This window comes from Barbatula barbatula (genome assembly GCF_947034865.1).
Source record: "Barbatula barbatula genome assembly, chromosome: 24".
In the NCBI taxonomy this organism is placed as follows: domain Eukaryota; kingdom Metazoa; phylum Chordata; class Actinopteri; order Cypriniformes; family Nemacheilidae; genus Barbatula; species Barbatula barbatula.
In genome coordinates, this window is record NC_136787.1 from 10,084,359 (window position 1) to 10,108,583 (window position 24,225).

At 39.2% G+C, this 24,225-nt stretch overlaps 1 protein-coding gene and 1 pseudogene across 32 annotated transcripts in view; both read left to right on the forward strand.

Moving 5' to 3' along the window:
* The window catches only part of LOC306889427 (protocadherin gamma-C5-like), a gene marked incomplete at its 5' end in the record, with an annotated part of 109,381 nt that extends 85,685 nt beyond the window's left edge, over positions 1-23,696 (forward strand). For 10 of the 31 annotated variants that reach the window (XM_079448339.1, XM_079448331.1, XM_079448342.1 and 7 more), the window contains 4 exons: positions 18,731-18,789; positions 19,301-19,354; positions 20,190-20,308; positions 21,853-23,690. In XM_079448339.1, coding sequence (XP_079304465.1) covers positions 18,731-18,789; positions 19,301-19,354; positions 20,190-20,308; positions 21,853-22,082 — 462 coding nt within the window. In that variant the 3' untranslated portion in view covers positions 22,083-23,690. Of the gene's footprint in view, positions 1-915; positions 3,349-6,980; positions 9,537-12,426; positions 15,022-18,730; positions 18,790-19,300; positions 19,355-20,189; positions 20,309-21,849 lie in introns of those variants that run through there. The other 21 variants (XM_079448340.1, XM_079448338.1, XM_079448343.1 and 18 more) reach the window with 12 other exon arrangements.
* LOC306889983 (protocadherin gamma-C5-like) lies at positions 4,644-5,843 on the forward strand (annotated as a pseudogene). The gene has a single exon. The product of its transcript is annotated as a protocadherin gamma-C5-like (transcript).
* Positions 23,697-24,225: the final 529 nt, after the last annotated feature.

Genomic DNA, 24,225 nt, shown 5'->3' on the forward strand with positions numbered 1-24,225 from the left:
TACTACAATAAAACCCTTTACACATGATCCTAACCTTACACTGAAAATAATACTAGTAAGATTAAAAACAATTGTGCCAAATCATTGCACATAGTTTTTTGGTAAATCCTACTATTTGTTTGTTTTTTTCAGTGCAGCCATATCTCAATAGAAAAAGGTGATAGACAGATACAATTTATGTTTTCCAAATAACCACTTATTTTCAACGTGAAGGCAAATTTTTAGAAGGAGCTATAAAAAATATAATTTGTCCTTTTTTCATCATTACGTTCACTCATTGATCAAATTTAGTTTTGGGTACCAACAGTATATAGTCTAATCACAGTTTTTCGGTTTGTCTTGCAATAAAAATAAGAACAATGGTAAAGCTTTGTGAAGGTATTTCCGAATACATTGCTTCTTTCAACACATCCATGTATGTCTGTGTGATGTATGCCTCGGTAATATGATAATTAGAATACAGTCAGATCTCAGACTCGCTACACTTTATCAGAAGAAGATTGCTTCTAAGGATAGCTTTAGCTATTCTGGCAAGGGTGAGTTGCTCGCAAACACTAGATGTTTATGTGTTGGGGCTCACTGTCGCTAAGCTTGTTAAGGTACATTTCAGGACCATGGACAGTGTGCGTGTGCCTTTAAAAGAGATTTCGTCATCCATTGGACAGTGGGGCACTGCGCTCAGCGCCAATGAGATTCAAGAATTTACAAAGGGATCTACTGCCTCCCCTAGTTGGGCAGCGGTACAATGACTTGAGAGCTATGCAGACCCATACACACACGTTATGAAGCTGATCACCACAAAACCGAACGCACAATCGGACTGGATTTACGATTTTAAAATGAGAGGAAAACCTACGTTTATCTGTGGATTTAAGCGAAGCATTCTTTGATGGAACGGTTAAAAATACTGTGGAAATGAGACGCATCCGAATGTGGAAACGGGCAGCAATTTGGCTGTTTTGTTTCTCTCTGTTATGGCACAACTCTGAAGCGCAGATTCGCTACACCATACCAGAGGAGCTTAAGGAAGGGTCTGTTGTTGGAAACGTCGCAAAGGACATTGGTCTGGACATTTCAGACATCGCTAATCGTAAATTACGGATAGCCTCGGATTCTAGTACACAGTATTTTAGCTTAGACACGAGGACTGGTGAGCTAGTAGTCAATGGCAGAATAGACAGGGAGGCGCTATGTGGACAAAGCGGCAGTTGTCTGATGCCTTTACAAATTGTAATAGAGAACCCATTGCAGCTACATCGCGTTGATATAGAAATACAAGATATAAATGACAATGCACCAAATTTTCTAACAAAAGAGACCATTTTAAAAATAGCTGAGAACGTAGCTCTGGGTGCACGATTTCCACTGGAAAGTGCAGAGGATTTAGATGTCGGTAAAAATAGTCTGAGTTCATATTCTTTGAGTAACAACGCAGTTTTTCGTTTAAATGTGAAAACACTTGAAGATGGTAAAAAAGTACCCGAACTGATAGTTGACAAACCACTAGATAGAGAGAAACAGTCTATGTACAAAATAATTTTAACTGCATTAGATGGTGGAGATCCAGTGACATCAGGAACTAGTTTGATACAAGTATTCGTTCAAGATATTAATGACAATGAGCCAAAATTTGAACAATCTCAATATAAAGCGTCGGTGCTGGAGAGCGCTCAATTTGGTTCAAATGTTTTAAGTGTAAAAGCGACTGATTTGGATGAAGGTCTTAACGGTGAAATACGGTATTATTTTGGTGCGCGTACACCAGATTCCGTGAGAAAATCTTTCAATATCAACGATGAAACGGGAGAGATTACAGTAACTGGAAAGCTTGATTACGAGATAACAAAATTATACTCGTTTGATGTGTGCGCTAAAGACAAAGGGAGTCCAGAGCAAGAGGGCCATTCGTCAGTGAGGCTACACATTGTTGATGAAAACGACAACGTCCCAGAAATTATTTTGACGTCTTTACCCAGTCCAGTGTCCGAAAATGCGACGGTTGGTACTGTTGTAGCTCTGATTAACGTCAAAGATTTGGACTCCGGTGATAACGGAAAAGTACATTTAAACCTATCCGCACGTCTTCCCTTTAAACTGAAACCAGCGTTCGATAATCATTATTCTTTGATTACTGACTCTGTCTTGGATCGTGAAACCAATGAAGAATATAACATAGAATTGGTAGCCACAGATTCTGGTGTACCGTCTTTAAAATCAACAAAAACGGTCAACGTAAAAGTGCTTGATGTGAATGACAACGGCCCATTTTTCTCACAGTCCTCATATATCGTTTACACAAAGGAAAATAGTCCACCGGGAGCATCATTATTTTCTGTATCTGCGTCTGATATCGACCAAGATAAGAATGCTTTCCTCAGTTACTCAATTCTCGATTTAAGTTCGAATCATATACCCGCCTCGTCGTATTTTTACATTAACTCAGAAAATGGAACTATTTACAGCATGAGTTCATTTGATTATGAGAAAGTGAAACGGTTTAGTGTTGTAGTGCAGGCTAAAGATCACGGCTTTCCATCTTTGAGTAGCAACGCAACGGTCCATGTGTTTATTCTGGACCAAAACGACAATGTTCCCTCTATCATTTACCCATCTGCAGTAACAGGGTCCGTCACACATCAAAGAATGCCACGCTCAGCTAAAGCAGGACATCTTGTTACGAAAGTAACAGCAGTGGACGCTGATTCGGGTCACAACGCTTGGATTTTTTACAGGCTCGCGGAGGCCACGGATGCGTCTTTGTTCAATGTGAATTTACATACGGGAGAGGTGAGGACTAAGCGGTCGGTTTCAGAGCAGGATGACCCATCTCAGAGACTGTTGATAGAGATAAAGGATAACGGAGAGCCAATCCAGTCCACCACAGTCACAGTAGATATATTAATAGAGGACGGGTTTCATGAGCCCATTTCAGACTATCGTAAGATCAGACCTGAAGCCGACAAGAAAACGGGCAAAATAACATTATATCTGATCATCTCTTTGGCGTCTGTGTCTTTGTTGTGTCTGATGACATTTTTCATCTTACTTGTGAAATGCGCACGAGGCAGTACTGGGAACTGCTGCATTAAGAGATCAAATTCTGGATATACGAATCCCAACAGAAACCTTCAGATCCAGCTCAACACTGACGGGCCCATTAAGTATGTGGAGGTTCTAGGAGGCGACATGATGTCTCAGAGTCAATCATTTGGATCATATCTTTCGCCAATGTCAGAATTCAGTGATTTCACATTAGTTAAGCCTAGCAGCACTACAAACTTTACAGACACGCTAAACGTGCTTGATGCATCGTTGCCAGACAGCGCGTGGACGTTTGAGAGCCAACAGGTGAGATACAGAATAGTATTTAAATAATGTTTTTATTTTGTTTTCTGGAAAACACATATTTGAACTGTTTAAAGTTTTAATCCACTTAGGGGATAGGGAGGGAAATACATTTCTGAAACTGAAATTACAATTAGCGTTTTTTTGTTCTCTCGAAATATATTTTGCGGTGCCTTGTTTGTGTTTTTGAATATGTTCTTGCGTTTCTGTCAGCTTAACTGAACAATCAGTCCGATTGAAAGCGTGTATCACTGAGGCGTGAAGTTAACTGCAAGTATAAGAATGCTTTATTGCTCGAATGCCCATTGCTACAGATTTGTTATTTTATATGTCGTTAAAGTTAAGTCCATTGTGAATGTCTTGAGAAATGTCTTGAGAAATTGCATTATCCACATTAATAATAATTAATTAATCGTCGAGTATTGATGAAGTATCAAATTGAGGTCTACAAACATTACAGAATTTAACACGGCATATTGCAGTTTGCTTAAATTATTCTTCAATGCATCTTAAAGAAAAAAAAAAAATATATATATATATATATATGGTTATGAATATGTTTAAAATTATTCTGGGAGACTACTTACAACAAATCTTTAGGATGCTTTACCCAAAAATAACTTGTTTTCTTTAAGCCACCGCAAAGCACCTATTGGACGACTTCGAGCTTAGCTCTTACCAATTATGGTTTAGAGTGTACATGGGATCCACTCCCTCCCCCAACCAGATGATTTGTTCAATGAAGAGACCTAAGGAACGTACACGGATAGGCTTAATAATTTACCACAATGAGGATGCTTTAAGCAGACATAATAATTCGAAAATGAAGAATAACGTTTTCTTTTTCTGTGAACATAATGCAAAAATTGGTTTATGGGAATAACAGGTTTATCAGCGAGATGAAACACGGGAGGGTCAGACGATGGAAAGAGGCAGCGCTTTGGCTGTTTGATTTCTGTCTATTGTGGAATACAATCGGAGCTCAGATACGCTACACGATACCTGAAGAGTTAAAGGAAGGATCTGTTGTTGAGAATTTCGCAAGGATCTTGGTTTTTACATTTCAGATATCAACGAGTGTAAATTACGGATAGCATCTGAATCAAATGAACAGTATTTCGGTTTGGATTTAGGGAAGGGTGAACTGGTAGTTTATCGAAGAATAGACTAAGAGACGCTCTGTGGAGAAAGCGCCAGTTGTCTTATGTCGCTGCAGATCGTTATTGAGAATCCATTACAGTTGCATAAGTTTGAGATAGAAAGACAAGAAATAAATGACAATGCGCCAAACACAAAAGATGGCAGTAATTGGAAAACTAGATTACGAGACAGTAAAGTCTTACAATTTTGAAGTCTGTGCTAAAGACAGAGGGAATCCAGAGCTAGAGGGGCAGTCATCTGTTCAGATTGATGTAATAGATGATAATGACTGCATCTATTGATGAAACATCTTAACACAACCCTGTGTCTGAAAATTCTACAATTGGAACGGTAGTAGCTATGATTAACGTCAATGACTTGGACTCGGGGAATAATGGCAAAGTTGAGTTATTTGTCAATGTCAGTGCACCTTTTAAATTGAAATAATCTTTTGATAACCATTATTCGTTGGTTACTGACTCTTCCTTAGACCGTGAGGATTATTCTGAATACAATGTAAAAATACAGGCCACAGACTCCAGTGTACCACCGTTAAAATCTATGGCAAATGTAAATGTGAAAGTAAATGTAAACGATAATCCTCCGCTCTTCTCACAGTCCGAATAGAACGTTTATATAAAAGAAAACAACCATGCAGGTGCTTCGTCGTTTTCTGTATTTGCTTCTGATGTTGACCAGGATAAGAACGCTATACTGACATACTCTATCCTGGACTTACGCTCATACCAGATCCAAGCATCATCATATTTTTACATTAACTCTGAGAATGGGACAATTTACAGCATGAGCTCATTTGATTATGAGAAAGTGAAACTGTTCAGTGTTGTAGTGCAAGCTAAAGATCATGGCTCTCCATCTCTCAGTAGCAACGCCATGGTCCATGTGTTTATTCAGGACCAAAACGATAATGCCCCAGCTGTAATTTACCCCTCCACACTCATGGCATCTATTTCCTATCAGAGGATTCTGCATTCTGCTAAAGTTGGACATTTCATTATTAAGGTAACAGCAGGACGCAGACTCAGGCCATAACGCATGGCTTTTCTACAGGCTCGCAGATGCCACAGACCCTTCTATGTTCATTGTAAATTTGCATACGGGAGAAGTGAGGACTAAACGCTCGGTTTCAGAGCAGGATGACCCCTCTCAGAGACTCTTACTTGAGATAAAGGACAATGGCGAGTCAATCCAGCCCAGCACCGTCATAGTGGATAAATTAATAGAGGACGCATTTCATAAAGCCCATTTCAGATCATCATAAGATCAGATCAGTAGTCAACAGGAAACTGAAAAACTCTCTCTACAATGTCAGAATTCAGTTACTTCACGTTAGTTAAACCTAGCAGCACTACAAACTTTACAGACACGCTAAACGTGCTTGATGCATCATTACCAGCGCGTGGAGATTTGAAAGCCAACAGGTGAGCAAATTATAATTTAACTGAAATATACATCAATAAACAATAGCACGTTATCATTTTAGAAGCACTGCCTAATCCTAATTGTTCAATTTAAGATAGCTACAGTTTCATTTCAGAACCATGGACAGCTCCAGGAGTGGGCTTCCCATCCATAAATAAAAACTTTGCAGCCTAGGTCAGAGCTGCACTTCACTTCAGATTAAATAATTGCTTATATGTGACCCTGAACAAAAAAATGGGTCTCATAGGTCAAACTTTAAAACTGCAGGGACGATCTATGAATGTGTGAACTGTTATTTATTGTAATGCAGATTCGTGGAGTAGTTTGGCTAAAGCTCTAATTTCATTAATTGTCACTCTGTTTTGTGCTGATTTCGTTCAAGGCACAGTACTAACTGCAGCTCCCACGTCACGTGCAATCACATAAATACATTTATTTTAAATATGTACATGTGTGTATGTGAAGTTTAAAGCCTTTAAATAATAATATGTATTTATAATAAATAAAAATGTTACCAAAGAAATTCTTTTTTGCATTACATTAAGAAATGGTGTACATTTAGGCTGATGATAATCTAAATAAAGAGCATTACCCAAAAATATGGGTAATGACGGCAGTATACTTATTTTGAAACATAAATTATATATAAATTTATACGACCTTATTTATTAGTAAATCACAAAAGGCTTTATAAAAAGTGAATAAGATTAATTATGTTCCCGCTAATAAAAAACATTAAAACAATTAGAAATGCACAACATTATCTGTTATGTTATGCTAATAATCTAAACTTTGCAATAAATATTTGGCTATAAAATATTTGGGTAACCAAGAAATACATATTGAAGTGGCTACCACAAAACAGAGCGCAATTCACCATGACGTGTAACCCAAAGCACAGAGACATGGTTATGCCATTACCAGAAAACCGTCTATTGGACGAGAGAGCAACGAGCTCTATACCAATCAGGTATTAGACCGCACAAAGGGATCTACTCCCTCCCCTTGCGAGAGGAGGAGTATGATGAGAGCTGTAGAGAAGGGAAATACGCACGGTTTATGGGGATGAAGACGCGTTGAGTGGTCGCAATTTGAAATGAGGAATAACATTTAGTTTATCTGTGGAAGTATAAGGAACGTTTATTGATGGGAATATTACCAGCAAAGCAATGAGACGTAGGAGGATAGGTGCATTGAAATGGGCAGCGCCATGGCTGTTCGTTTTTTCTTTATTGTGGATTAAAATTGGAGCTCAGATTCGCTACACAATACCTGAAGAGTTAAAGGAAGGATCTGTCGTTGGAAACATCGCTAAGGATCTTGGTTTTGACATTTCGGATATCGCCGAGCGTAAGTTACAGATATCATCCGAGTCCAGTGAGCAATATTTTGCTGTGGATTCAGGGAAGGGTGAACTGGTTGTTAATGGAAGAATTGACAGAGAGACGCTCTGTGGACAAAGCGCCAGTTGTCTAATGCCATTGCAGGTAGTTATTGAGAATCCATTACAAATGCATAGGATCGAGATAGAAATACAAGATATTAATGACAATGCGCCAAACTTCCACACGAAAGATGGCATATTACAAATACATGAATCAGTTGCGCCAGGCGCACGATTTACCCTTGAAAGTGCCGAAGACCTAGATGTTGGCAGCAATAGCCTAAGGACTTATTCACTTAGCAATAACAATTTTTTTCGTCTAAATGTAAAAAGTCTAAAGGATGGAAGAATTATACCGGAGCTTGTGGTAGATAAGTATTTGGATCGAGAGGAACTCTCCGTACACAAACTAATATTAACAGCCCTTGATGGAGGCAATCCAGTTAAATCTGGCACATGCTTATTGAAAATAATCGTTCAAGACATAAACGACAATGAACCCAATTTTGACGTAGCTGCATACAAAGCTTCTGTTTCAGAAGGAGCTATCATTGGCGCGAGTGTGATGAAAATAAAAGCGACGGATTTAGATGAAGGTCTTAACGGTGAAATAGAGTATTTTTTCGGTGCTCACACGCCTGAGCGTGTAAGATCGGCTTTTAGTGTGAACGCTGAAACTGGCGATATCACGGTAAATGGAAAAATTGATTACGAAACAAAAAAGTTATATACGTTTGATGTTTGCGCGAAAGACAAAGGGAGTCCAGGGCTAGAGGGGCAGGCATCTGTTCAGATAGATGTCGTAGATGAGAATGACAACCCACCAGAAATTATCCTAACATCTTCTCCGAGTCCTGTGCCTGAAAATGCGACAGTTGGAACAGTAGTGGCTCTTATTAACGTGAAAGATTTGGATTCCGGTGACAATGGCAAAGTTAAGGTTTCGGTCTCTCCGGGTGTTCCTTTCAAGCTGAAACCTTCATTTCTTAACCATTATTCGTTAATCACAGAATCTTTTCTGGACCGTGAAGTTAATTCTGAATATAAGGTAGTAATAGAAGCCACGGACTCCGGTATACCACCTTTAGAAACTGTGAAGATTTTAAATGTGAAAGTACTTGATATTAATGACAATCCTCCACTATTCTCACAGTCCGTATATAACATTTATATACAAGAGAACAAACAGGCCGGTGTGTCTTTGTTTTCTGTAACCGCTAATGATATTGACAAGGATAAGAACGCTATTGTGACGTACTCTATTGTGGATTCAAGTTCAATTAATGTGCCAACATCATCTTATTTTTATATAAATTCAGAAAATGGGACTATTTACAGTATGAGCTCTTTTGATTATGAAAAAGTGAAACTGCTAAGTGTTGTAGTGCAGGCTAAAGACCATGGCTCTCCATCCCTCAGTAGCAACGCCACGGTCCATGTGTTTATTCTGGACCAAAATGATAACGCCCCATCTGTAATTTACCCCTCTACAGTCACGGGGACTGTGTCGCATCAGAGGATGCCCCATTCTGCTAAATCAGGACATCTAGTAACAAAAGTAACAGCAGTGGACGCTGACTCGGGCCATAACGCTTGGATTTTTTACAGACTTGTGGAGGCAACGGACGTGTCATTGTTCAATGTGAATTTACATACGGGAGAGGTGAGGACTAAACGCTCTGTCTCAGAGCAGGATGACCAATCTCAGAAACTGTTAATAGAGATAAAGGATAACGGAGAGCCAATCCAGTCCACCACAGTCACATTGGATATATTAATAGAGGATGGGTTTCATGAGCCCATTTCAGACTACCGTAAAATCAGACCTGAAGCCGACAAGAAAACGGGCAAAATAACATTATATCTGATCATCTCTTTGGCGTCTGTGTCTTTGTTGTGTCTGATGACATTTTTCATCTTACTTGTGAAATGCGCACGAGGCAGTACTGGGAACTGCTGCATTAAGAGATCAAATTCTGGATATACGAATCCCAACAGAAACCTTCAGATCCAGCTCAACACTGACGGGCCCATTAAGTATGTGGAGGTTCTAGGAGGCGACATGATGTCTCAGAGTCAGTCCTTTGGTTCCTATCTCTCTCCAATGTCGGAATTTAGTGATCTCACGCTCATTAAGCCCAGCAGCACTGCAACCTTTACAGACACGCTAAACGTGCTTGATGCGTCTTTACCAGACAGCGCGTGGACATTTGAGAGCCAACAGGTGAGCCAAATACAGTATTTAAAACAATAGTCACTTAGAAAAAGATATTCAATTCAATTCAATTTTATTTATATAGCGCCTTTCACAATTTGCATTGTTCCAAAGCAGCTTTACAGGGGAAAAACGAAAAACCCAAGAAAGGGTAAAACACACTACATGGTGTTTTATATAATAAATCAAATTATTCAAGTAAATAATATCTAATGTCAGCATCTCCTGGTGGTTTATTTAGCATATTTTGCATTAAGTGAATGCTTGACTGAAAAGATGTGTCTTTAATCTAGATTTAAATTTGGCGAGTGTGTCTGATCCTCGAATAATATCAGGAAGGCTATTCCAGAGTTTAGGTGCTACGTATGAGAAAGCTCGACCCCCTTTGGTGGATTTAGTTATTCTAGGTATTATCAAAAGTCCTGCGTTTTGAGATCTTAGAGAGCGTGATGGGTTGTAGTGTGATAGAAGCTCTGTTAGGTAGGTAGGGGCTAAACCCTTTAAGGCTTTATAAGTGATTAAAAGAACTTTAAAGTCAATACGTTACTTAATGGGTAGCCAGTGAAGGGTTGATAAAATTGGGGTTATGTGATCGTATTTTCTGGACCTGGTTAGAACTCTGGCAGCTGCGTTCTAAACTAACTATATGGTTTGTGTTGGCTTATTATATAATATTAATACAACTGACAAATGTATGGTTGCAAATTATAAACTTCGTTATTATTATTTACTACTTATAATAATAATTAAAACCACAGACACTGTACAAAACCAGAGAAACGTACATCACATGCCTTTTTAGAGAATCCGTCCAACCCATTTTACAAGCCAGGTGAGCCTTTTACCGATGATGTGAGAGAACACAAAGGGATCCACTCCCTCCCAAACAGAATGTTGAGAGCTGAACGATACACTCTTGGTTGGGAAGCTGACTAAAATTGATCTGACATTTTTCAAAATGTGGATCTGCAAGGCACAATTCTCTATTGGAAAATTAAAAGCACCAGGGAAATGAGACATAGGTGGATCCGTGGGTGGAATCAGGCAGCACTTCTGCTGTTTGGGTTCTCTCTCTTGTGGAATACAATTAAAGCTCAGATACACTATAGCAAAAGAACTGGAAGAAGGTTTTGTCGCAGGACATCTCGATTTAGACATTTCAGATCTTACAAATCGTAAGTTACGAATAGCCTCTGAATTGGACAGACAGTTTTAGTGTGAAGGGAAGGGTGAGCTGGTTGTCAACGGCAGAATAGACAGAGAAAAGCTTTTGTGGACAAAAAAACAGCTGTCTGATGCCACTGCAGGTTGTTATAGAAACTCCTTTACAGTTGCATCACGTTGAGATTGAAATAAAATATATAAATGACAATGCACCCAATTTTGATACCAAAGACGGCATATTAAAAATATCAGAATAAATTGCTCCAGGCGCACGACTTCCCCTCGAAAGTGCTGAGGACTTAGATGTGGGCAGTAACAGTTTAAAGTCTTACTCGCACACGCCAGATTCTGTAAGGTAAGCTTTTAGTATTCACAGAGAGAATGGAGAAATCACAGTGAATCGAATCCTAGATTACGAGACGACGAAATCATATATGTTTGATGCGCTAAAGACAAAGGAAATCCAGAGTTAGAAGGTCACTCTTCTGCCCCGATTGATATTATTGACTAGAATGACAACCCTCCAGATATTATTTTAACATCTTCACCCAATCCTGTGACAGAAAATGCAACAGTCGGTTGCATTAGGTTGCCCTAATTAACGTCAAGGACTAAGATTCTAGTATAAACGGGAAAACGGAACTATATGTTTCTCCAAATTCGCCTTTCAAACTAAAACAATAATTTGATAACTATTATTCTTTAGTTAAGGACAAGCTCTTAGATCGTGAAGCCAGTGCAGAATATATAATAGAAGTAATAGCCACCGACTTTGGTTTACCTGCACTAAAATCAGTAAAAGTTGTTAACTTAACAGTTCTGGACGTTAACGACAACCCTCCCGTATTCCTGCAGACGTCATACAACGTTTACATAAAGGAAAATAACCCGTCCGGTGCATCGTTGTTAAAAGAACTCAACAAAAAAAGTGGCAGAATTACTCCATATCTTATCATTTCCCTTGCCTCTGTGTCTTTATTGTCTTTGGTGACATTTTTCCTCTCAAAGGTGAAAGGCGCACAAAGCAATAGATGCAGATCGAACTGCTGTGTCAGATGGACCCATAATGGTTCCAAGCACTCCAACAGAGATCTGCAGATCCAGCTTAACACTGACATTAAGTATGTGAAGGTTCTAGGAGGTGACATAATATCACAAAGTCAGTCATTTGGATCTTATCTCTCTCCAATGTCAGAATTCAGAGAATTAACCCGGGTAAAAACCAGCAGCACTACAAACTTTACAGACACACTCAACGTGATTGATTCCTCTCTGCCCGATAGCACGTAGACGTTTGAAAGTCAACAGGTGAGCATCCAAAATAGTTGATTTATAGAAGATTTTAATAACCAATACAGCCAAAACATCCTTTAACAAAAAAAAGTTTGTTTTTGCATTCATTTGCTAGGCATTTTAAACTGTGCTTTTGTTATAAAGATTATGATTTATTATAATGTATGTTTTATTATTATTGGACGTTTTTCTACTCATCCCCCCTTAAAATTACATTGCTGATTAATTAAAATCTGCTATTTTCGGGCTTTTTTCTAAAGTATGTATTTACTTTGAAAATATATAAAGGTTCTTTGCTGGGAGTTTGACAGCAGGTTCAGATTCTGTATAACGTGTTCCTTTAAGAGACTGCTCCGTTGCTATTGGTTATTGCAGTTCCTTTCTCCACCAATGACATGCAGAATTGTACAAAGAGATCCACTCCCTCCCCCACACTGACATTACAATGTTCAGACCAAGCAGAAACAGGGGATGCTCTAATCGCTCGGGCAAAATGGACTGTAATATATATTTGAGAAAAAATGTACAAGCAAATCGCCTTTTTGGTGGGATCCGAAGTTTGTATTGGCACGGTGAATCGTCTGGATTTTAAATCAAAATGACGAAAAGGATTGTATTGAGAGGGTGGAAGCGTCTTTGGCTTTTCTGTTTTCTTTTTATTCTTTTCTGGATTATGACAGAAGGACAGACTCGCTACTCCATTCCAGAAGAACTTAACGTTGGCGCTGTCGTTGGAAATATTGCTAAAGATTTAGGCTTGAAAATATCTGAGCTTTATGAGCGTAAATTGCGAATAACCTCTGAATCAGGCAAGCAGTTTTTCAACGTGGATTTAAGCAGAGGCGAGATTGTGGTTAATGAGAGAATCGACAGAGAGAGTCTTTGTGGAAAAAACGCGCTCTGTCTGTTACCTCTCCAAATCGTTATCGAGGACCCTTTGCAACTTTATCGAGTGGAAGTTGACATACAGGATATTAATGACAATTACCCGCATTTTCAGTCAACGGATCGTGTTTTAAAAATAGCAGAATCGACCGTACCAGGTATGCGCTTTCCTCTTGAGGGTGCAGTAGACCCAGATGTCGGCAGTAACTCTTTGAAATCGTACACTTTAAGCAAAGACGATTGCTTTAGTTTAAAGGTAAAGGATCTTGGAGATGGCCGAAAGGTACCTGAATTAGTACTGGAGAAAGCCCTTGATCGCGAGAAGAAAAGTATGCATCAGCTGCTGCTAACGGCATTAGACGGAGGAACCCCGGTTAAAACTGGAAGTTTACAAATTAATGTCACTGTGCTGGATATCAATGACAACAATCCCGTGTTTGAGAAAACTGCATACAAAGTGGCTATTAACGAAAACGCTAAGCGGGACACGTCATTTTTAAAGGTTGAAGCAACAGACTTAGACGAAGGGCCAAATGGAGAGATACAGTATTCTTTAGGGGAACACACTTCTGATTCTCTGCGCTCTTTGTTTCGAATTGATGAGAAAACCGGAGAAATGTTTTTGAATGGGGACTTGGACTATGAGACCACTCCTATGTACAACATTGAAATAAGCGCTAAAGATAAAGGGGTTCCTGAAATGGAAGGCCATTGTACAGTCGAAATTGAAGTATCAGATATTAACGACAATCCGCCGCAAATAGTTATTACGTCTAAACCAAGCCCTGTCCGCGAGGATGCTCCAAGCGGTACGGTTGTAGCTTTAATAAGCGCACGAGACATCGACTCCGGTGTCAATGGAAAAGTTACACTGCATACGCCTTCTGGCCTTTCTTTTATTTTAAAACCGTCATTCTCAAATGAATATTCATTAGTTACAAATGGGGTTTTAGATCGCGAAATTTTTCCAGAGTATAACGTAGAAATCACAGCATTTGATTCAGGCTCACCACCTTTAAGTAGCAAAACTATAATTACAGTTAAAATTCTTGATGTTAATGATAATGCCCCGGCGTTCTCTAATAATGTGTATTATGTATACGTAAGAGAGAATAATACTCCAGGATCCATTATTTGTTCAGTATCCGCCACAGACGTTGATACCGGTTTAAATGGTAAAATTTCATATACTATTGAGAACCCTAAAGTATTTCATACACCTATATCATCATATATGTATATAAACTCGGAAAACGGTAGCATATTTAGTATGCATTCGTTTGATTTTGAGAAAATAAAGGTGTACGAGGTCATAGTTCAGGCTAGAGATCATGGATCTCCATCTCTAACCAGTAACGCCACAGTTTATGTGTTTATTCTGGACCAGAATGACAATGTCCCTGCTGTAATTTACCCCTCCACAGTCATGGGGTCTGTATCCCATCAGAGGATGCCTCGGTCTGCTAAATCAGGGCATCTCATTACAAAAGTAACAGCGGTGGACGCTGACTCGGGTCACAATGCTTGGATTTCATACAGGATCGCAGATGCCACGGACATGTCTCTGTTTAATGTGAATTTACATACCGGAGAGGTGAGGACTAAGCGCTCTGTTTCAGAGCAAGATGACTCATCCCAGAGACTGACAATAGAAATAAAGGATAATGGAGAACCAGAGAAGTCCACTACGGTGACTGTGGAAATACTAATAGAGGATGGTTTCCATGAGCCAATCTCAGACTATGATAAGAAAACTGCAGAACCCAGCAAAAAAAGTGGAAAAATTACTTTGTACTTGATCATCTCTGTGGCATCTGTGTCGTTGTTGTCTTTGCTGACGTTTTTTATCTTACTAGTGAAGTGTGCGCGAGGAAGTTCAACATGCTGTATCAGACGAACTGATTCTGATTACAGGAACCCCAACAAAAACCTCCAGATTCAACTAAACACTGACGGACCCATTAAATACGTGGAAGTACTTGGAGGAGACATGATGTCTCAGAGTCAGTCTTTCGGGTCTTATCTCTCTCCAATGTCAGAATTTAGTGATTTTACTCTACTCAAACCAAGTAGCACGACAAACTTCACAGACACACTAAATGTGCTTGATGCGTCATTACCAGACAGCGCGTGGACGTTCGAGTGCCAACAGGTGAGACATAAATATTTAAATTCCATAAATAAATTGTTTTTTTAACCTTGATTTACTTAGTTTTAGTTGAGCGATGATTGGTGGGAGAAGCATTTACGCTAGAATCAGCACCACTGTTGAGGACAGCGCCCGGTCAGGGAAATTGTGTGGGTTTTTTTTTGTCTGGGCAAAGTAACTTTCAGCCAATAGCAAAACATTTATTTTAAGCTCCACCCCGTGTTCGCCTTCACCCGTCCCACACACGCTTGTTGATCTCTCGAGCTTTATAGAGTTACAACAAATTGTGTAGGTGTTCAGTGCGGCACAATCAACGATTATAAACAATGTAATTATGTCCCGAAGGAGTCTATAGTGTTAAAAAATGCACACCTAAAATGGAGAGGAAGGAGATTTTTCATAGATCATTGGATTGGGCTTTAATTTGGATTGTTCTGCATGTGTTATTATTTGCAACGCATGCATCGGAACTTTTATACTCCACAGCCGAGGAATCTAAAAAAGGAACTATTATTGGACACTTGACTAAAGATATAGGGATGGACATTCAAATGATATCTCCAAGGGACATGGAAATAATCTCGGAATATAAAGACAAATATGTTGACGTAGACCTGACAACTGGAGCTTTGGTGGTCAAACAAACAATGGACAGAGAGAGTATGTGCGGAGGACGTTTACACTGTTATATACGAATTCAGATTTCTCTTCGAAATCCTTTGGAAATGCATAGCGTCACAATTGAAATCGTGGATGTTAATGACAACGCGCCACTGTTTCAAAACAAAAACACTTCTTTGGAAGTTTCAGAAGCGGCTGCACCCGGGACGACGTTCCGTTTAGAAAGCGCGCACGACCCTGACGTGGGAACAAATTCACTGCGCGCTTACTTTCTTAGTCAAAATGATTGTTTCATTCTGAAAGTAGAAACTAAAAGTGACGGAAGTAAAATTCCCGTTTTGGTCTTAAACAAGCCACTTGACAGAGAAAAGAAGAATACATTCAGATTAATTTTGACTGCGGTGGATGGTGGTATCACAGAAAAATCTGGAAATACTGCCATTATTATGCATATTCTTGATGTTAACGATAACGCGCCAGAGTTTTATAATCCAGCAAAAAGAGTCAGGCTTTTAGAAAATTCACCTGTTGGAACTTTAGTTACAACTCTTAACGCTTCTGACGCTGACCATGGTCTGAACGGAGAAATATCGTATATGTTTGATAAATACACCCCCCATAATGTATTGCAACTCTTTGGTGTGGATTCTCTTACTGGCAAAATTAGAGTTACAGGATTTGTAGATCACGAGATTACTCATATCTATGACATCACGGTTCTAGCTAAGGACAAAGGAACACCTTCAATGGAGAGCTCATGGACTATCAAAATAGAGATTATCGATGTGAATGACAATACTCCTGTAATCAGCATTAATCTGGTTTCTCCTGTAATCAATGAAGATGTAAATTCAGGTACTGTCATAGCGCTCATCAGATTAAGAGATGAAGACACAGGAAAAAATGGTGAAGTTAATGTTCAGATCCCTTATGGGCTTCCTTTTAAGATGAGTTCTCCCTATAAGGGATTCCTAACCTTAATGACCGATGGCTTTCTGGACAGAGAGGCTGTGGCTGAATATAACATTAGCGTGACGGCAACAGACTTTGGTTCCCCACCCCGTTCATCGCAGGAATACATTGTGTTACGTCTTTCAGATGTTAATGATAACCCCCCAGTCTTTTCGCAGCCTTCCTATTCAGTGGACATAGCTGAAAACAATGCCCCAAATGCTCCACTTTTGTCTGTGTCTGCCTCAGACCCAGATGTGGGTGAGAATTCCACAATCTGTTTCTCAATCATGGAGAGTAAAGCTTTTGGTACCTCTGTGTCTTCATATGTCTATATAAACTCAGAGAGCGGCCAGATATATGCCATTAGAAAATTTGACTATGAGCAAATTAATGCATTTCAAATTGTAGTGCAGGTTTTTGATAAGGGAACACCGACTCTGAGCTCCAACGTCACAGTGCATGTTTTTATTATAGATAAGAACGACCACCCTCCTGTCTTGATTTACCCTTCACTTCCATCTGACAGAACACTGCAGTTTATGGTACCTAGCACAGCTGACACTGAACATCTAGTCAATCGGATAGCATTTGTTGATGGTGACAGTGGGCATAACGCTTGGTTATTCTACAGCCTTTCAGGGCCTGATGCAGGAATGTTTCACATTGGTGCTCATACTGGAGAGCTGCGTACAGCACATAAACTGGCGGCAGAGGAGGGCAAGTCTGTCTTTAGTCTCATTGTGATTGTTAAAGACAATGGCACACCCTCTATCTCTACTAGCGTAGCGGTTAACATCACACTGGGGGGGAAATCCTCAGATATCTCCTTTGAACGCAGGTTTACTTCTGAAAAATCAAGTGAGTCGGATCTCGGCCTATACCTTATTATCACTCTGTCCTTTGTTATCGGCTTCTCTGTCCTGACTATCATTGCTATTGTGGTGCGCTGGCTCGGGCATCACAGTTACATTACGTTCCTCACGCAAAAACTCGGTTTCAGGAAGGCACATCATGCGCACCAACACCACAACCTTCACCTCCAGCTAAACACAGACGGTCCAGTCAGATACATGGAGGTTGTGGGGGCCTCGCGGGATAAATACGCACCTGGTTATGCCAGCATCTCCAGCAGGAGCGACTTTGTGTTTGTTAAAGCCCCACAAAGCACTCTAAGCATGCGTCTCTCAAAAAGACTCTTCACTCACTCACTTGTGAAGGTGAGAAATAATTTGTTTTATTAAAATAAACCACAATTCAATCCTGATAATAAATTATATAAATCTTGCAGGGTTTTAATGCAACATTAATTTCTCGGAAATTGTACTAAAACAGCTAGTCCTCTGAAAGGCATTCAGAATATAGCTCCGGTCATTATGACTCATCTTTCTGACTATTCAATCCTATAAGTGTGTTAAGAGGTAGACCATCAGATCCACACTATTTCAAGGAACGTTTAATATGAATTCAATTCTAATCTTAAATTAGATTAGAGGTAGATATTTTTGTGATTATGGTTTACATAGCGTAAACAGCTGAATGAGGTTGTATACTGTACATTATAACAAAAACTGTGGCTTATAATGGTTTGTCTATGAGAGGTAGTTTGGAGAGTGCAATCTACGTTTGAGAGACTCTCTTGAATAAACACTGCAAGCCAAAAATCAACACTGTATGCATTCTTATATGCAGAATATTTTTAATTGTTGTGATATACTGTATTTTTACCATTTACGGTTTTCCTGGTTTTAGCTATAATCCACATCATATTTTGGTGAGCTCATATTTTGTTTGATACAGACCGGTGTGTGTTCGCCACATGTACATTCAATCATGCATGTCAGCAACATAATCGATTGATCAATTATTTACACACTCTATCTCTCTACCTGCTTCCTACCTCACTTTTTTGCTGCTCTGGTTATTTCAGCTTTTTTGGTAAAAGGTGCCATTTGAAACAGCTCGGGGGATAAACAGAAGATGTGCTTTGATTCAACTGTGTTGTTGACTAGACTAGTTTGTGTTTCAGAATCCCAGACCAACATGATGGCATGGAGGACTCCAGAGCGGGCTATTAGTGCTTATGAATTTCTGTGTTGAACAAAAGTTTTAATAAAATGCCTTTTCTTATCATTTTCAGCAAAAGCCACCCAACCCTGACTGGAGGTTTCCCCCCAACCAGAGGCCCGGACCAAGCGGGTGAGTGTTCAGTTAATTTGCCCCTGTGCAGATTCAGAAATTGTATGAGGATATTCTACAGTCCGTTGGTACAAAATCATATCAAAATCTATGATGAGCTAAAATAAAACCATTGGGTTGCTTAATAAACACAGCTATTTATGATGACACAAGAACGTTTTTATTCAATGTGAGAGAAATCGTACTTGAATGCAAGGCACTTTAAATTAGACAAGGTGAAGAGGAGGCCAGTAAGTAACCCTTTTGGAGGTTAGACTATAGTGTTAATAATCTAGAAATCTAGGACAGCACTCAAATAAAAATATCTATACCTTCCTTCCTACAGCGTTCCTCCCCCTGTGTTTAGAATGACAAAATAAATAATCAGAAACATCTGCAAAAAATGATAAGCCTACAAAACATTTGACAACATTTAAGACCATCTCACATATCCAATGTGCGGGTTAGTCTCGTCCTGATGGGATGTAGGGTGCTTGAGTGACGGCTGCATGTTGCTGTGCTTATGTTTCAGCCAACACAGGTTCCATACCCTGCAGCAGAGATGGACTCCATACGAGAAGTCCAGGTAGAGTGGAGGAGAAGATTAGTGTGCTAGAGCTTGGCATTATCTGATGTAGCCTTCTAGTGGAATGTTGTGTTTAGGTCTTTCCAAATACATGTTCTGCAGCTTCCAGCGACATGCTGTCCAATGTTTCCCAGAGTGCGTCTACACTTATAAATGTGAACATATATTACATGCAGCTCACTTTAGGAGAATACGTTTGGATGTGTGTGTATCGCTGATAGCTGTTTGTTGCATCTCGCTCTGCAGGATGTCATTGCGTTGTGTTAACCTGTGCTTAGTAAATACTTGTTTGTTTGAGTTTAATTTATTTCGGCTTTGTAGAGCCAAGTCTGTGAAGTCTGTCCTTACAAGGTGGAATATGGAATCGATCTTCATTTAAGCATATGTGATTTCTAAAAGTGAGAGCTAACCAAAACGTACTTTGAAAAAACGTACGCTTTTTGTGGGGAGTAATTGAGATTTGAACGAAGGGCAAAGTTTGCAGTTTGTGGTCTTGTCACGTGTCACGTGGTGTAATCAGACGAAACAACAATTCTGTTTCTATATTTCAATCTTCTTTCCTGTCTGTTTACACCACGTCAAACCTCTGCTGTGTCCTACCCAAGCCTTCATTTTCTGACTGCACTGTCCTGCCGTGCCCTCTTACACAAAATGGCCGTCTCAGCTAATAAAGCGAGTGTGTTTCTGCTAGCAAACTCGGGGGCTGATGTTCTCATATGTGTGAGAGGTAGAATAATGCAGAGAGAGAGAAAATGCTGAAGGCATTGTGTTAAGCATATGTAAAAGCGTCTGTTTGTGTACGTATTCAGTCACTAACCCCCACTCTCTTGTGTAGGGCTGGAGTTCGTCCTGATGAGGCAGGTGCCGGTCCTGGTGTCATTGCTGGAACAGGACCATGGCCCAACCCCCCTACCGAAGCCGAACAGCTCCAGGCTCTGATGGCTGCAGCAAACGGTGAATCTCAATTCATGACTTTCCATCACCCTTCTAAGGCATATCTGTTTTTCGTTATCACTACTGCTCCTCTGTCTCAGCATTTCGCCTGTTTTGTTTTTACAAATCATCAGTTGAAAGAAAATAGAGAAACACATTACAAAGCACATAAGCAAAGCTTGCTGAAACAAACACCTTGAGCAGTCATAGATTTCCTCGCTAGAGTACCTTTAATGAAAATGAAACATGCACAACCACTATAACAACTTTAGTTTTATTATAAATTCAGTTTGTAGTAAAATCATAGCAACCACCATTTGGACATCAGTTAAACCATGCACAAATTGCTTGTTTTTTTTAATACTTGGTTGGGTAAAATACGGACAAACCCAACTGTTCAGTTGTTTTATATATGCTAGATTGCATCAACCTACTGTATGGTTGGGTTAAATATGCAATTGTAAGCATTTTCTAGCAGGTTTGTTTAAACCAGTGGTTGGGTTTTTCCACATTTAACCCGAACTTGACAGCATTTAACAGTGATACGAATGGTAACACTTTTACAAATAAAAAACACGGATAATTGCGCCAAACCTTACAGATTAGCCAAGACAAAAGAATACTATTGCTAACATCATAAACTAGGTGTTTATAATAATCCAACTGGTTTGAACAGTTAAACAACGAATTGGCAAATCACAACATTGGTGGTCTTTTTAGCTAAGACGATGTGCACATACACATGATAAATCAAGGATTTTTGATCCATCAGATACTGAAGTGTGTTAGGAAGCCGGAAAAGGAAGAGAGAGTGCAGCTTCTACAGAGTACAATAGACCTTACCAGTCATTGACTGTTATGGAGTCAACCTAATTGAGTATAAAGAGACACACGAGTCTTTCTCCGTCTCAGCAGCTGCAATCCGAACGACAGCTCTGTGCTGCTGTTCTTGTCTAGATAACATGACCATTATCTTTCTATTAAACACAATCTCAGGAGTTTGTGAGTGTATTCAGAGATTAATTTAGCATGTGCTTATTTAGTAACACGGCACTAAATGTTTTATGAATGAACTGGTATGAACCATTAAATACCGATTGGTTATTTATGACTTGGGACTGGATTAGACTGACCATGTTTAAAACTCACTGTCATGTTTTTACTTGAATGGTAGTTTGATTGGTGAAATCGAAAATTACTGTGACAAAATAAATGAATGCACACAAATGTAATATATTGCAGCATAAAGACATAACATGCCTTTAAAGGATAGAGTCACTTTCCTCAGTGCTTTTTACAGGAAGTATGAATACCGTGCATGTGCGTATGCTGTTCTTGTAAGAGCGGTGCTGAGTGTGTGATTTGTGTACGTCAATGTTACGTCATACATAATGCATGGGGGGATGGGCAGGCAGAGGCAGGTTACTGAAGAAGCTGCAATGCAGTTCTTGAGCGGCTGTGTGAGATTTGAGCCCTGTTCTGAAAAAGATCACTCTAAAGCTCTACTTGTCTCTCTCTTCTTTTCTATTTGTTCTTTTTTGATGCTGCCCTGTTTCTGTCAGAAGCAAGTGAAGCCACCGCGACTCTGGGACCTCGCTACAACCTGCAGTACGGCCAAGACTACCGTCAGAACGTTTACATCCCGGGCAGCACCGCAACTCTTACACCCAACCCTCAGCAGCAGGTACCCCAGCAGGCCCTCCCTCCTCCCCAAGCCCTCCCCCCTGCCGAAGCCCCCAAAGCAGCTCAGACACCAGCCAGCAAGAAGAAGCCCACCAAGAAAGACAAGAAGTAAGACAACGGAAGCTGCAGAATTATGGGATCTGAGCATTTCCCCCCTTAAAATGTGTCCGTTGATTTGAAGAATCAAAAAAGCCTACATTTAAAAATGCTGTGGATTTTATTTGTTGGGTTCTCCCATTCTTTGAATTCAATGTGTTTTTGATTGTATCTGGTCTCTTGATCAATAACCCAAGCTGAGAGTTCTCAGAGCATTTATCGTCCTCTTGGGACAGCGATTTACGGGCAAAGAGGTGATGTGTTCAGATTCCATGAGCTCTATCTCAGACAGAAAACTCTGTCCTGTAAATAGCTTTACTACACCAAGTATAATTTTTTTTCAAATGTCACGTGTTAGGCCGTTTGTGTTCTTTTGATTAAAGCAAAGTAGATGCTTTTTGTGGTTAATAATAAAATGCTGTTAGGCTTTTATAATGTGCCACAACCTATACCCTGACTGACAAACAAGAGTATTGAGCTAAACTATGCAGTGGAGAGGACAAACAACTAAATAAGGGGACACGCTTAAGCATATTAAGATGTTATGTCTGTTTTCAGAGTAAGATAATGCATTAAATGAGATATTGGACTGTTGGCATGATATCAAAAATGATTTCAGTCTTTTTATTAACTAGGCAGTAAATCAGAGCTTAATGTTAGGGTTACATAGTTTTATTATTCATTGTTATCATTTACCTGTTAGCGTGGTATATGAATCCTTTGGAAATGCATTAAGTAAACAGTGTTTTTGGAAGAGATAACTGATGTCCCAGCCTCTGTCAAGTCAGGATAATTTGGGTCACAGTGAAAGGGTGTTTTGTATAACACTTTAGAAAGTGGATTGGTGAGGACTTTGTAAGATCTACGCAGTAACAATGTGTTGTAAACGTTTAGTTAGTAATGAATACAAGGCACACTAAGGATTGTCAAAGGGATATTGTACACACAACACTGCACTTGAATGGATCTCTGATCGTGAAAGGATTCTGTTCATTGTTTTACACCATAATCACCGCCGCAATGTATATAAAATATGTAACCTGCCTGTACAAACATTAGAGCCACGAAAGCTGGCTGTTACAGGAATGTTTCAGTATTTTTAAAGAAAATGTGATGAAAAAAGACAATAGAAAAAGATACAGTGTAGTGTTGTAGAATAAAAACCTTCAAGATCATTAACTAACCAAACTGTACATACAATTTTCAATCATGCAATCGTAGCTTGTGAAGTATGTGCATATTTTTGTGTTTTCCCCCTGGATTTTACTTTCTTTCCTCTTCTCCAGTCACCTAAACTTTGAAAAATAACAGACAACACTTAATGTTTAGACTACCAACCCTCCCCACATCTAACTGTACTTTTCTGTGCTTGTAATTCCAACCAGTCGATTATGATACTGGAATGCCACCCCTGTCTGTTTGACTATGAATATCTATCTATATATATAAATGTCTGTCTGCTGCTTGGCTTCCTTTCTGTATTTGATTGTGATTATTTTTAAGCGATGCTTAGCACCTCATCTCACATTTATGATTTTATAAGCTAATATTTATATTGCTGTTGATTTATGTTTTACTTTATTATTGGAACACTTACATTTTAAATAAAATTTTGTCAGAACTCAAAGTCGGGATTGAGCTGTAATCATTGCTTTATTCGTTTACTTGTTCTGCGAACATGACAGGAAATACTCAGATGTGCGGTTTTGTATGATTTAACAATGATATAAAAACAGGAAATGTGATATGATTTTGTGAAAATCACCACTAGGTTAAAAAGAAATAACATATTTTAATTCAGGCATGCAAAGATGACAATATTAATGAATTCAGAACATTTTTCATACTTCACACAACTTATAGTTCTTTCCTAGTTTCCTAGTTTTGTAGTGCAAATAAAAACAATGCACACTAATAAGTTGGTGCTTATTTTTCCACAGTGACCTACAAAAGCTAATCTAAATGAGCACATCTGTAGCTTTAAAACATATGACCCATTTTAAGCATTATGTTGATTCAGAAACCTTGTTACTAAAAAGAGATTTAGAAAGTAGGGCATTGTCTAAATTCTCGTTTCCAAAGCAGAGGCAGACACAAACACAGAAGACACAAACACAGCAAAATTAGTGTTTTGGTGATGCTTTTTTGTCATGCATTAT